The sequence below is a fragment of the Hippocampus guttulatus genome, chromosome 11 (assembly GCF_054856545.1).
Source record: "Hippocampus guttulatus isolate MCC_2025c chromosome 11, RoL_Hgut_1.0, whole genome shotgun sequence".
Classification (NCBI taxonomy): domain Eukaryota; kingdom Metazoa; phylum Chordata; class Actinopteri; order Syngnathiformes; family Syngnathidae; genus Hippocampus; species Hippocampus guttulatus.
In genome coordinates, this window is record NC_141271.1 from 11,634,993 (window position 1) to 11,649,956 (window position 14,964).

General features: G+C 43.0%; 1 protein-coding gene across 2 annotated transcripts in view; it reads left to right on the forward strand.

Annotated features, from left to right (window-relative positions):
- The window catches only part of LOC147198080 (disco-interacting protein 2 homolog A-like), a 77,238-nt gene that overhangs the window by 48,099 nt on the left and 14,175 nt on the right, over positions 1-14,964 (forward strand). For both annotated transcript variants that reach the window (XM_086124179.1, XM_086124180.1), the window contains exons 6-21: positions 367-504; positions 4,542-4,661; positions 7,086-7,283; positions 7,539-7,630; positions 8,397-8,507; positions 9,349-9,472; positions 9,557-9,666; positions 9,825-9,927; positions 10,137-10,201; positions 10,520-10,613; positions 10,819-10,938; positions 11,091-11,205; positions 11,791-11,930; positions 12,007-12,143; positions 12,776-12,856; positions 14,747-14,874. In XM_086124179.1, coding sequence (XP_085980305.1) covers positions 367-504; positions 4,542-4,661; positions 7,086-7,283; positions 7,539-7,630; positions 8,397-8,507; positions 9,349-9,472; positions 9,557-9,666; positions 9,825-9,927; positions 10,137-10,201; positions 10,520-10,613; positions 10,819-10,938; positions 11,091-11,205; positions 11,791-11,930; positions 12,007-12,143; positions 12,776-12,856; positions 14,747-14,874 — 1,876 coding nt within the window. The remainder of the gene's footprint in view (positions 1-366; positions 505-4,541; positions 4,662-7,085; positions 7,284-7,538; positions 7,631-8,396; positions 8,508-9,348; positions 9,473-9,556; positions 9,667-9,824; positions 9,928-10,136; positions 10,202-10,519; positions 10,614-10,818; positions 10,939-11,090; positions 11,206-11,790; positions 11,931-12,006; positions 12,144-12,775; positions 12,857-14,746; positions 14,875-14,964) is intronic.

Here is a 14,964-nt window from a genome sequence, read left to right on the forward strand (position 1 = left end):
CGTCGGTCATTGTGATGAACGAGCGGTTAGCACGTCTGTCTCTTAGTCCTGAGCTTCATTTGGAATTTGCATGTTTTCCCCAATGCTCATTTGGAATTTGCATGTTTTCCCCAATGCTCGTGTGGAGTTTCTTCCTCCCACATTAGAACATGCTCCTCCCACTTAAAAACATGCATGTACGTTTCATTAATTGGCCATAGATGTGAATGTGAGTATGACATTTGCTCCGTGACCAGTACAGGGTGTACCCCCGCCTCTTACCCAAAGTCGGGTGGGATAAGGCTCCAGCTCACCCACCACACGAATGAGGAAAATCAATAGATGGATGAATAGCTGACATGTCCTTTCTATCTCCTACTTCCATAGATAACCACGTAGCTCCCCCAGACGTGACGGGCCTCTCGGAGCGCTCCTCGCTTAATGCGGAGCAGTCCCACATTGCCTCAGTGCGAGGCGTGTCCCGTGGCTACAACCACCACACCAACATCATGGAGACAGCAGATGGTGAGTGTCCTGTACGCACGCCGCTACATGGTTTCCTCCGGTTTGCCTTTTCCCCCTGCTGTTTGTCCCTCTGTTTTCCCTCTTTTAGTCAGTCTTGCCTTCAGCCCAGCGCAAGCTGCCGGCTGACCCTCTTTGTGTTGCTATGGTAACACCTGTCCTCCTATGCCCCTGGAAAAAAATATAGTATGTCTTAATGATTGTTCTGTGAGACACAATTTCTAATACTGATCATTGTTCAACATTGTATTGATGACTCCTGCTTTTGCCACCACGTGGTGAGTTTGCGGTGCTATGTGGGAGTTATAAAACAGCCTTCGAGGACCATTTTGTCATAGAGCTCTGGGTCACAAAGACGGTGATATAACACATCCAAGAAATGTAAAAAGTGGTTTGCCAGTGAATAAAAGCTGGTCTCAATCTTCAACGTTTTTCTAAATTGTGCCACAAGTCACGCTCTATATTCCAGCCAACGCACGAATATGTTTTTCTTTGCAAAATAATCGATCAATCACCGATCTCTATATGTCGGTTTAAAATTTTTAGTTCATTTAATGTACAGTATATGCTGTGGAAGCTCTGATTTATGCACCGAATTGGTTCAGGCGTGTTTTCATTTGTCCGTTTCTTGTCTGTAACCCCCAAAGTAGATCCACGTATGAGTAATACGTGCTTTTCATGTCCTATTTAATTTTGGTACATTCCTGAGGGAACAGCCTGCAAGTCATTGGACATAAGGGATAAACCCATATTGGACTGCTTTCTGGAGTTCTTTTGTCATTAATACAAAAGCAATGAAAGATACAGTGAAATGCTAAAAAAAAAGTATCAACTTAATGATAATAGGAAGGATTTCATTGATGAAGAATTCTGACAATTCTGCAAGATTGATTGTTAATTGATGGTGTGTTGAAGCAATTGAGTGAAATTGAAGTGGAGTTTCGGTCTCAACTCGGCGCCTCAATTTGAGGGGCCACCTGCATTTGTGAAGGGTTATGTTAACTGACGTCCTCATTTGTTTCTCCTCCAGGGTGTGAATGGAGAGGTGAGGAATCCCTCATTTTGATGAATGGTATTTATTATTGCTACCGTTGCTTCAGCTCGTCCGCAGTCCGTGCATGTTCCTCCCCGTCAGGTGTTGCACCCCTCCGCCAGCCCTGGTTGTTGTTCTTTCCCCAAAAAATGGGAATTCACCCATTCAATCCATCTGTTTTGATGATGTTTGTGTTGTTGATGGTCTCGTTAGTTTCATCAAAGGTGGCGAGGGGGTTCCCATCGAGATTGATTACATTTGCTATCGTCTGTGTTCAAACCGTCCCCATCAAAAAAAAGAATGCTTGTGCACTCAAGAGGCCTAGGTTAAAGTGTACATTGCTGTAACATTATGAACTCTCATACATGTCTAAGCAGTGAAAAATGGACGTTAACTCTTTCATTCCGCAAGACGTACTTATACATCTTTTTAAAATCAGGCCCCTCCTACCAATGACGTACTTGTACGTCTAAGTCTTTTTTTTGTGTGTGTGTCATAGAGAGGAGGAGGGTCTGATGCAATCTGTGAATGAGAATAAGCCGTTTGCATTGTAAATCATGTAAAAAAGCGACCAGTAGGTGGCAGTGGTGCCTCACGCGATTGAAATGCATGCTTTTACAAAAAGCTCTTTTTCTCCGATTTTTTTGTCCAGGAATCGCCATTTCCATGAAACTTAGCCATTTTGTAATGCCAATTGCTGAAGAATGGAAAAAGAGAGTCCAAACTTTATTTTACATTAGAACCAAATATTCTGTGGGCCTAACAAGATCAGTCAAAATCCAGTAAAACACTGGGATTGAGGGGGTTGCTCCAGTGAAAATGGCTGGGATTCAATGAATTAAAAACAATAAAACACTCTCAACTAAATCAGTCATCCACATGACTGCTAGAAATCATGTCCAACTAAAACACTTGCTTAATGCCTGGCAAAAGCCCTTGGACAGTGTCTGCTTCAAATAAATCCACTTAGTTCCCCTATGATATTCTTTTTGCTTTATTTTTTTACATTCCACTAACTTCCAATAAAAACATGTGACCTCACGCAGGCATCAGTTAATACTATACTGTGCGTGTGCGTGAAGCGCAAGAACACGTCACCAAACACAAACACGGCCCTCGCCAGCCCTCGTCATTGACAACTTCCAAGTATAGGCAGGCTAATCGAAGCTAATGCTGTTAGCTAGCGCTAATCTTTGCAGTCAGCCAACCTCAATGCAGCTCTATCTACCTTTTGGCTTTAACATGATAGCATGGGTGCGTCACCCCAATGGGGGATGTGGGTATTTTTTTTCCTAATTGTGCCCCTGCATGATAGTGTTTCAAACAGTGCAGTCTTACCGTCGCTTGAAGATGGCTTTGGATCCTCACCCATCCTATCCTATTATGGAAATCAGCCCCACTTTTATGTTACAGTGGGGCTGTGACGTTCAGGATGGATCACTCGCAGGCATTTTTGCAAAAATGATTACAGCTACTTTGTAGATAGCATGATAACAGGTAAGATTTACTTTTTCACTTTCATACTTGGGTGGAAAGGCACGACAGAGACCCACCTACTGTAATTGTATGCTAACAAAAAAGGTCAATTTCTCATTAAATGTCCCCTTTACAGCATTCCAAAGTTGATGTTCTTCTGTGTAAACTAATGGTGAACATGCACATAGAAAAATCCTGTTAAAAAAATGCTGAAAAGATAGGCTTTCAAACAACCTCACCTGACACTGTAGGAGTCCAAAAATATTGCAAGACCAAGCAATGCGATGCAATGCTTGGGAATCTTTGAGGAATATCGATGGCAGAAGAAAGTCTAAGAACAGAAATACACAAGACAGACAGTCCACAGTCATGAAATGGGCACAAGAGAGAATCTCCTTGTTTGTCATAGTCCTCCAGTCAAGTCTTAAAATTCTGGTCTACTTCTATGTGGTGAAGATTTCAAGTTTTTTGAAAGTCATGCTATTTTGGGTGTCGAAAAAGGTGTAGTTTGCGAGCGCTAGTATGCTAATTACTCTCCATGACAAGTCCTCATCTGCTGCTACAATACATTAATATATCATAGCTTTTGAGTGGATGGCACTCGGGGCCATCAGATGTTGTCGTCTATGTCTAATTGGTCCATCGGGTGCCACACTGCCCCTCGCATGTGCCATCCCAATGTGTGTGTGCGCCTTTATACAAGCAGACTGAGGCTGTGTGAGCCGGCCTTATTATAGAACAAAAACGCATCAGGCGGGCTGTATGCAGCTGTGGCTTCTGTCTCCCGTGGCTGGAATGTCTGACACTTGTCTCTCCCCCAACCCAGAATGAATTCAGATGGACAAAACCATGGCTTAAATATTAAAGTTTTTATTTCCATGATGCAGACGGTCCGATACTGCATTGACTGAGGCACGGTTTTTGCACTTTTCTGCATTACTACCTTATTTTATCAGGAAACTGAACCCAACTGGCTCTGTGCAGGGAAAAGCACCACTACGTTCCAAACTAACCGTCGAAAAACAATTCTGGTGGCCTAAAGCCCAACCCTGTGATGTGTAATTAATTAAATCACCAGAAAGTTACATGTTAGGTCTTGGCTGGAGTATAGCAACTTATGTTGAAGCCGCTTGCCGTGAGCTGAGCACACACACCTCATGAGAGGCTTCATGCCTCAGACGCTGGAGAGGAGATGAATGGTTGCTAGGCAGCAGGCGGATCCTCACAAGCTGATTAAGCTTCCTGGAAGGGTTATTCAAGAGTTTGCTGACCTAAAATATTAACTTAGAAGTACCTGTGGGCCTTTATCTATTGTTGGTTGAGTGATCACTGGGTGTGCTAACCAGTCTTCTGACGTTGTGTGTTCTCCCCTCAACTATCTATTTTCCTCATGAATGGATCTGACTACTATTTTACTAATCCTTTCCTTCGTTTACCATCCACGCCTCCGTCAATGTCTTTGTTTTGCCTTTTTTTTTTCCTTGAACCACTTTTCTCATCATCCCATCCACTCTGCAATGCCATTGTGTAGGTGTTCCAGTCAACAGCCGCGTCTCCTCCAAAATCCAGCAGCTGCTCAACACGCTGAAAAGACCGAAGCGACCGCCTTTGCGAGAATTTTTTGTGGATGACTTTGAGGAGCTCATGGACGGTGAGTACCCCTGAAATGCTGTAGTTCAGGAATAAGAAGAAACAATGAAGGGTGGAAGTACAAATAAAAACGAGAACGGAGCTGTTGTGACGGTCTACAGATTTACAAGTACACATGTTAACGATCGCTGATATACACTGCCAAAAAAATGGAATGGCTAATTGTGAAAAAATTAATACAAGTGATCAAGGGTTCAATAGTACAATTAAAGGAGAATAGTGGAGCTTTTGAAACGGGCTGCTGCTGCTGCTTTTGTCCAGCCACACAATAAAACCAAAATAAATAAATTCAAAATAAACGCCCAAAGCTTATGGAAGAAATTAATTGACAAAGGCAAAAATGAAGGACAATCGTGCTATATTTATAGTTTTATGAATGTAAAATGTATTTTCAATAAGGTTTTCATTTGTTTTAAGTCATAGGTGTCAAACACAAGGCCTGGAGGCCAGATCTGGCCCTCCACATCATTTTCTGCGCCCCGGGAAAGCAAATCAAAGATGTCAACTTTCATGATGCTTGCTAAAATCTGTACCAAAATTTCAAATTCTCATATGTAATAAATAATAGTGATACTGTAAAAATGTTATTGTTACCAAACCCCTCATTACAGTAACTTCAACAACAGGTGAATAAACCCTTGTTCTTGACTTCTTCATATGGTTTCAGTCATAACAGCCCTCCAAGGGAAACTCTAACTAAAACCAGGCCCGCGACATGAACACGTTTGGCACCCCTGTTTTAAGCACTCTTTTTTTCTTTTATTTAAACAAAAAAGTTTTTCCAATGTTCGCCTTATTTATTCCATGCGTTTTTGTTAACTATAATAACCTTACTGCTGACTCACAAGCACCGCTGAATCCAAAAACCCTGTTACAGGTTCCATCGTTGCCATATTAACGCTAATTCAAACTTGCCTCAGTATACCCCACAGTAGAGGGCAGTCCAAGGGGAACAGTAACTTCAACCTTGGTCAAGATTTGTGCTCGACTGTGTGCCATTCTTCTTATTGCTATACCAAGCCCTTTGCCACACCTCACAAATAAACCATCCAAGTACACATTTAGATAAGTCATTGTTTTTCTTTGTTGTTTCCACCCACACCTCCCACTGTGGATCAGAGACCACCAGGTGTGCTCAGGGGATTCTAACACAGCTAGGCCACAGAAACACTGCCACACATTGTGAACCAGTATTTTTTTCTCTTCCTTCATTCCTGACCAGCCCATCAGCCCATCGTGGCTTTTAGAGTGGTACTTTGCCAGCCTGAATAAACACTTCTCAAATGAAAACGCAGCAGGATTAGTAACACACCAGCAGGTACTTGTAAGGCTCTCCTCACTCTGGCAGAGTGAGGGGGGGAGCGTCTGCAGACTTTTTGTGTTTTATCTGGAAAGCACAAATGGCATGGAATTCGAAAGCACAAATTGGGCAGGCAAAAAAACTGTTCAGGACACAATATATGGCTTTAATCCTCCACCCTTTTCTCAATCCCCACTATCTCGCCATCAAATAGTCCCCCTCGTATTACTTGTGAGCCTCCCTCTGCGAGAGATGTATAAATCACAGGTTTGCCGCTACCTTGTAAAAAACTCCAGCTGAACGTCGCCATAGGGTTATGCTTGGAATAAGTGTGCTGACGGCACTGCAGCATTGTCGCCACCAAGTGGTTATGGGTATAAGAGACATGGTTTTGGGGAATAAAATATCCTCTCTCAGTTCCTGTGTTCAATTTTCTCATCCATCCATTCATTGTTAATAGAGCCTCGAACCGATCCCAGTTCACTTTGACCTTTTGCGAGAGGCAGGGGGGAAACCCAGAACCAGTCACACTCACATTCATACCGAAGGACAATTTAGTTCCAGTGAACCGGAACATGTATGTTTTTGGAATGTGGAAGAAAGCCAGAGAAAACACACACAGGCACAGGGAGAACATGCAAACTCCACACACGAAGGCCGAGCAGATATTCAAATTCATAACTCCTGGTCTGGGACTCTAACCACAATTCCAACGTACTGCCACAGAGAATGTGGTCGTGTCAAAAACGTAAACTCTGCAAGTAGACGATCTATCCGGTTTTGTTATATTTTACTACAGTAGATGATCTGGCGTTGCCATGGCAATGATAAGAGACCATGTGACCATATTTTCTATTCAATTCAAACCTTGGCATATTTTTTTTTAGAAAACCATGGCACCCGAGGAAGAGTATGAGAGACAAATGCTTTAATGATAAGAAATGTGTCCCTATTGCAATCAGAGCACCGGCTAATTAATTCTGGAGCAGAGATTCAAACCATCAACCTCTGAACTGTGGGGCAGACATGCTAACCACTGCATTGTCGAACCAATGTGTGCAATTTCATATCTTGTTGTCAAAACAAAGATTTGCTGCTTCATGTCATTTTATTCTGTGTATTTAGTCCAGCAACCCAACCCAAACCAGCCAAAGCCAGAAGGCCAGTTGACGTGTCCCCTCGAGGGAGAGCCACTCGGAGTGGTCACGAACTGGCCTGCCTCCCTGACAGCAGCGTTGCAACGATGGGGAACCACCCAGCCCAAGAGCCCTTGTCTGACGGCGCTTGATAACGCCGGCAAGCCTGTTTACACCCTCACCTATGGTAAGGTATGAAGAGGACTGTTGCCCCAGAGCAACGTTAAAATACAAGCCTGTTTGACAAAGAAATGCCGCAAGACTGATGCAGAAGAGTCACAGGGGAGACATTTTTCCAACTTTGCTATTTACACAGAACCCAGCAAAGCGAGAGATTTCCGCAGCTGGGTTCAATTGCTTTTGGTGCGTTTGGAGTGTTTTTGAGGTTCAAATAATAAATCACCGAATAAACTAATTAAATAATGTGTTTTAACCATTGCAGGCAAACTCTGGACCCGCAGTCAGAAACTGGCATACACACTTCTCAACAAGCTGAGCACCAGGAATGAACCGTTGCTTGTGCCTGGCGATAGAGTAAGTCTTAAAACGTGTTTTGTGGCAGCCATTTTTTATATTACAACATATACATATACTTTTTGGGTGCTTAAAAACTGGCAGATGAAACATGAACATAATCAGAGGGGAAACTTGTGCCAAAACGACCAGAGCATGAAGTAGAAAAAAGGGACTTGTAGGAGTGTATTCTCTGTATAATCTGGTTGTTGTTCTTCTAAAGAACATGTTTTGGCCTCATTTTTAACCACCCGACATATATTTGTCCTCTCGTCTATCATCTCAACCCCAGCATCAGGTCTGTGTACTCAGCAATGAAGAGAAATCACATAATATTGTGGCCAAACAACCTACAACAGTCTGTTTAATTCACAAGTGTCAAAATCCACGGGCCACATCCAGCCTTGATGTGGCCCAGTTAAACCCTTCCTCTCGCGCTCTACGTACATGTCTAATGGTCCAGAAACAATCACAGTGCAGCTCAGCTTATGCACCCCTCTCAATCCATCATTTCCTAATAAAATTAATAAATACAGTAAAAATAATGCAAGACAAACTACCGCTGTTTTCGTATATTTCCACAAAGCCTTTTGTTTTGTTCCCTTACTCGACTGACTTGTCGTGTAAAACCCAGATGTACAAAACAGTCATTTTCGGCATACCATTACCCTCCTAGCAATTCCAAAATGGATGTGGTTTCGCTACTATAACCAGCTACCTGAGGGCAATGACGATGCGGCGTGTGACGAAAAAATCTTGACAGCCCCCGGATCTGATTCATCCACAGGTCGCCCTTGTATTTCCCAACAACGACCCCGTAATGTTCATGGTGGCGTTCTATGGCTGTCTGCTGGCAGAGCTGGTGCCTGTACCCATTGAAGTGCCGCTGACCAGAAAGGTAAAAGCCCAAAAAATAGAAGACTTTGCACTTATTGATTCATTTTCCTCTGCTCCGCATGACACTTAAAAAGGAAGAGGTACCCCATTGGACATTAGAGTCAAGTGGGCCGTATCCTTGCAGACTTCCACCATGCGAACTTCTCAGGACGACAAAGGCACTTAAATGGGAGTCGAGAGCATTCTAAATTAATTGATCCCCCTTTCAATAAGGGGAAATAATGTCAAATGCCCAATCCTGTTCACTTCCTTTCAGATCCTGCATTGTAGTTGTTCAATTTGTGTGTTTGAGCGGGTAACAAATGCTCCCCTCTCTGACTGCTCCAGTTACTGTTATTCAGCTGTCTATTCTCATCTCCAAGCACATTCATTCGTTGCTGAAAAACATCTTGTTTTTAGCAGCCATATCGCTGTTATTTGTCGCAACGGCCTCATCTGTTTTCCGTGTTCTATTTCAAGAGCATTATAATGCATTGGAAATGAGCAAGCACATCCATCGCAAACAAATTCGCCATCACGAGTTGTAGTCGCTGAATATTAATGCGTGTGCTTGATTCCCCCTTATCAGCATGCTGTTTGCGGAAGCTGTTCACTAACAAATGAGATTGGTGTCAAGTGAAAGGATTGTTATTCCAGTTCAATTATTACATCAGACGCCCACCGTTCTCGAGACATAATTTATGAATGACCGTCTCCTCTCAAAACAGTACAGTAGTTTTCTCAGCATAATGTCATATATGATGATCAGGTATTGGCTTGTTGTGTCCGGCAAAAAGAAGTAAAGAAACCGGAAACACTGTATGTGTGTGTCAACCTTTCTTTCTTTTTTATTCATCCTGCAGGATGCTGGAAGTCAACAAATTGGCTTCTTGCTTGGCAGCTGCGGCGTGACGTTGGCTCTTACCACCGACGCCTGTCAGAAAGGTTTACCCAAAGCACAAACTGGAGAGGTAGCCACATTCAAAGGTAAAGCCTGCTGCTCGTTGTGTTCTCTCGATTTGACTGTTATATTTTGGGTTCTCAAGCAGTTTCATCTACCTTCCTCTTTAGGCTGGCCCCGCCTGCTTTGGTTTGTGACTGATGGGAAGCATGTTGCGAAGCCTCCCAAAGACTGGCATCCTCCCATACGCGAAGCAAGCAATGACATAGCCTACATAGAGGTGAAGGATTCTTTTTTTTTTTTTTTGGCCTCAACATTGAAAGGCAGGAGGTGACAATGGGAAAGGCCCCAGCAACCCGAGACTGTGAACAATATGATTATTGTGGTGATAGGATTGGATTCGATTTGATACAAACTGCCTTGCTGTCCCCCATACAGTATAAAACCAGCAAGGAGGGAAGCACCATGGGGATCACAGTGAGCCATTCAGCCATGCTGGCTCACTGTCAGGCTCTCACACAAGCCTGCGGCTACACTGAAGGTGAGTGCCGATGTCAATTGCATTCGATCAATTATGATTTGCTTGCATCAGGTCTTTTACCAAAGATACAATGTAAGGCACCCTCTCTCGTCCGCTCTGCTTGTCCCGATTTTGCTCTAAATAACTCTTTTAATTTCAACTACCTCTGCATTTTTTACTATTTATTACTAAAGGTGTCTTTGTTGATGTACAACTTTTGTGATCCACAGCTGAGACCATAACCAATGTGCTGGACTTCAAGAGAGAAGCGGGTTTATGGCATGGGGTTCTCACTGTGAGTGCGTCAAAATCTTTTTTATTATCAGTAGCCTGCTTGTTGTGATAAACGGTATTTGGAAACAAAAACAAAACGCAAGCATAAAAATGCACAATAATAATAAAATAAAAACTCTTTAGTTAGACCGGATATGCAATCGGTGAACCGTGGGGAATCACTGAACTGCAGATATGCACTGACGTAATCAGGATCCGAATGCATGGCTACTACCCTACACCTCATTGGTTTCTGTTTCTCATGAAGTCTTAACTCGAAGCTTGTTTACGTTGACATGATGACCGTGAAATTTAATTATCTCCTTGCTTGTCATCGCAGAGCGTCATGAATCGGATGCATGTGATCAGCATTCCTTACTCCTTAATGAAAGTCAACCCTCTCTCGTGGATACAGAAAGTACACGCATACAAAGGTGATGGTCGGTCGGTCTGTGTGAATGTGTGTCAGCCATCTTTAGATGGAGTTAGTCGCAAAACCCAGTTTAGTTCATCTTTCCCCGTTGATATAAAAGGAAATGCCAGGAATCTGTTTAAGAACATGACGTTGATCTGTCAGGTATGATTTCATCTGTTTGTGAGACGTGTCCAACATGTTTTTTTGTGATGTTCGCTGTCCAGCGCGGGTGGCCGTGGTGAAGTCGAGGGACATGCACTGGTCTCTGCTGGCTCAAAGAGACCAGCGAGACATCAGCTTGAGCTCTCTGCGCATGCTGATTGTAGCCGACGGAGCCAACCCATGTGAGTCCGCGTGCAATCAAATAAAATACAAAAAATATCAAATGGCACACAACGTCGCCTATTTGTCTTCATGTTGGTATTCTTCATACTGACTCAAATTCGTTTGTGCGTCTCTCTATTTGCTGTGTGCTGCGAATGATGCCATGCGACAGGGTCAATATCTTCCTGCGATGCCTTTCTCAACGTGTTCCAGGCACGTGGGCTGCGACCCGAGGTGATCTGTCCATGTGCCAGTTCTTCAGAAGCCATGACTGTCGCCATCCGGAGGTCAGATGACGTTACTGCAGCTTTTTGGTTATTTTATGCTTTTGGATATGCGACAGACCCACTTGCTATAAGTAAAAATGCAGCATTTTGAGGGAGATTTAAACACACTGTAAATGAGTATTTGAACACACACACACACACACACACACACACAAAAAAACCCCGGCAAGCATTGTTAATCTTGCCTTTTTTTTCTACTCAACTCAACTGTATTTATAGAGCACTTTCAAACAGCCATCGCTGCATACAAAGTGCTGTACATGGAGCGATTTAACATATACAATAAACAGTAAAAGTCAATAATAACATATAACAATAAACAGTCAATCTGCCTCTTGAGTGTCTTGGTGTGAGCTGTGATCTACAGCAGCTCCTGCGTTCGTGTGGTCGTTGTGTTCTTGTTTCACTGCTCTGTGGGTCTCTTTTTTTTACCTCATACAAAGGCATTCCAGCTCTGTAAAACTCCTTCAACCATAGATTTGCCCAAACACCTAGTTATAACTAATTGGTTTTCACTGTCCGTCCACCTAATTGAGCTTCGGTTTGATTATTTGCTAATCGAGTGAATACGACTTTGACCTTTAGACCTCCAGAGACGGGCGTCCCTTCACCGGGCAAGGCGGTGTTGTCTATGGGTGGGCTGAGCCACAGCGTGATCCGCGTGGACACTGAGGAGAAGCTCTCTGTCCTCACTGTGCAGGATGTGGGACAGGTCATGCCCGGAGGTGCCGTACACAATCGCATGCTAAATGACAGCACTTGAAAAATGGCCCCGATGTTTGATTGAATGTCATTTTACAGCTTTGGTATGTGTGGTGCGAGCGGAGGGGACGCCGTACCTCTGTCAGACAGACGAGGTGGGAGAAATCTGCGTGAGCTCAAGATGCACAGGAGCGGCTTATTACGGCCTTCAGGGCATGACCAAGAACATATTTGAGGTGGGTGTTTCTAATTATGTTGGGGGGAAAAATGCTTTTGCTGCATCACCATAAAATACTGTGAGCAATATCACACCATCAGGAGCAGTAAAGTTTTATCAGCGGCATATTTCATTAAAATACATTTTTAAAAAACTCCTATTTTGGACAACTTTAGCGCAATAATTGTTTTTTTTTTAAATAGTCATCATCTATAGTGTTCACATTTAGAAGCGGGTTTACAGTTCTGATTACGTCCACAATCGATATAAAAATGGCGTGAAGAGTTTCTATGAGAGAGAGGTGTGGAGAAAATTAAAACGGCATCAAAACATGACGTTTGTAATCCAAGGTTATCTTTGTTTTGTTTTTTTGCCAAGGTCACACCGGACACTACCTCAATGCTGACGTTTACATGAAATTTTACTCGAAGCATTTTCTCATGCTACACTTGAAGCAATTCTTCTATTTTGATTAGAAAATGGTATATGGTATAAATACCGTAGATATCCATCCTTTTCTTCCAATATGTATTTGGTTAAAACTGTACATATCTTTGTATCTGGATAACTTTCCTTCTCACTGGCAAATTACTGTGATCAAATATGAGTTGTTCTGCATTTGCCACTGCTAATGGTCACATTTTGGCGCAGACCACACCAGTCACGTCAACTGGAATTCCAGTCGGTGATCGAACCTTCACCAGGACCTCCCTGCTGGGTTTTGTGGGACCAGTAAGTTCTCCCTATCACGCAATTAATGCAACGTTTTTAAACCTGCATGTTTTTGTAAATCTCTGCTATGTTTTTCATTTTTAATTCAACGAAAGTCACCATTGTGTTCATTTATCCGTATTCGATCTGCTTCTTTGACTTGCAGTCATATCAATTCTCAATAATTGTATGTGACACCTAGATATTTTGCATCCCAAACACAAACCAATAGTGATCGAAAAGCAATTCCAAAAACACCTCCAGTGAGCACTAAAAGTCTTAAACTTGCATCCTGGTTACAAAAAGCCCTCATTAATGGTTCGGCGGACACAAATAACACCCTAAATTGAGTTGGACAGTTCTAACCGCATGCTCATCACTTCGGTGTGCTCCCGAAAATAATCTGAGATGGAATATGCAAATAGCTCATTGAATGAGCCGTTTGACTTTTTCCAAATCAGTGAAGCCGGGAATCAGAATTTGTGCAGCGCCCTTGACATCTGTCGCGTTGATTCGGGGCCAGGCCTCAATGTGTCTCAGTTGTACAGTATGTGAAATATGGCAGACTAAACTCAAAAATACATAGTGTTTTTGTGAGACGTTTACAAACACTCATTAAATAATAATACAGAACTACAAATATTCATCATTATTTAGCATGTTTGGGAGGTGGCAGTATATCTGTAATGACTCGCTCAGGGTTCAAGTCCCACTGCCACTAGAACAGTGGTTCTTAACCTGGGTTCGATCGAACCCTCGGGGTTCGGTGAATCGGTCTCGGGGGTTTGACGGAGCCTCTGCCGTGGAGGTTAAGACACACCCGACTCAACATGTTAATTAGTTACGACACGCTCGCTTGGCCATCACTGGCTGCAGATGATCACATGACACTGCTTGTCCAATCAGTGCTGCGGGAAAATTTAGTTCGCTCCGTAGTCAACGTGTGACTGTCGTGATAGTACGTCATGCGCGGTTCATTTTGTGCACAAAAAAAAATGTATGCTTATATCTTCAAATTTTACTTACGTTTTTCTGGTTTTAATAAATGCATTTTTTTAATGTCTTGAATTTGTAAAAAGTCATATTTCTATTTTTCACTAATGAAGGGTTCGATGAATGTGCATTTGAACTGGTTGGGTTCTGTACCTCTAACAAGGTTAAGAACCACTGTACTAGAACATTGGCAAGTAGTAGTTGGAGAGTCTGCTTCCTGACTGTTTCCAAGGTACTCTTGAGCGAGGCACTCTCCCTAGCTCAAAACATGCACCAATGTGTTGAGTTCATCTTCACTCGACATGCTTCCTGGTAAACGTGTTCTTTGTGTGGTGTGCAACACAAATTTACAGCAGTGGCGTCAGTTGAATTTCCCCTTTAGATATTACAAGTAGAATAAATGGGTTGGGGGTGGGGGGGTGGCCTTGGTTGACGCGTCCCACAGTTGATTTTAAAAGGGAAAATTCCTGATTGCGACACTCCATTTTCCTTCGTTAATGATGGAAGCACCTCGAATGCGGCAATTTGAGACCATATTCAAATGTTCATGCTTTTCCTGTCATTTATATTGTCAGCAGGTATTTTTTTATGTACAGTATTTATTTGTGTTGGTGAGGCAGATGTGGGAGTGTTTCAGGGACATCAAGCTACCACTGACGGATTATTAATCCGAACTGTGCGCGTACGCCGCACTAGCATTTACATATCAGATTTGAATCCACATTCAGAAGCGTCGCATCTCTGACTCGTACATTTTTTTCTGTTCACGCTGCCCCGACACATTTTCAATTTGCAACACTTGAGAGCAAAAAAAAAAAAAAAAAAAGTGAATATTGTCATTTGAGCCATGCAATGTAAATGCAGCCCCAAGACTATAGTGAATGGTTTCCAAATGTGTACTTTGTGTTCTGCCACCAGGACAGCCTCGTGTTCGTCGTAGGGAAGATGGATGGCTTGATGGTGGTCAGTGGGCGGAGGCACAACGCTGACGACGTTGTTGCCACGGCTCTCGCGGTGGAGCCCATGAAGTTTGTTTACAGGGGCAGGTTAGAAGACCCGACAATTTGTTAGTCAGTCCCACCAGCCGCAACCTGAGGTGCACCTGCACAATCAGAGGAGATCCGATATGCTAGGCA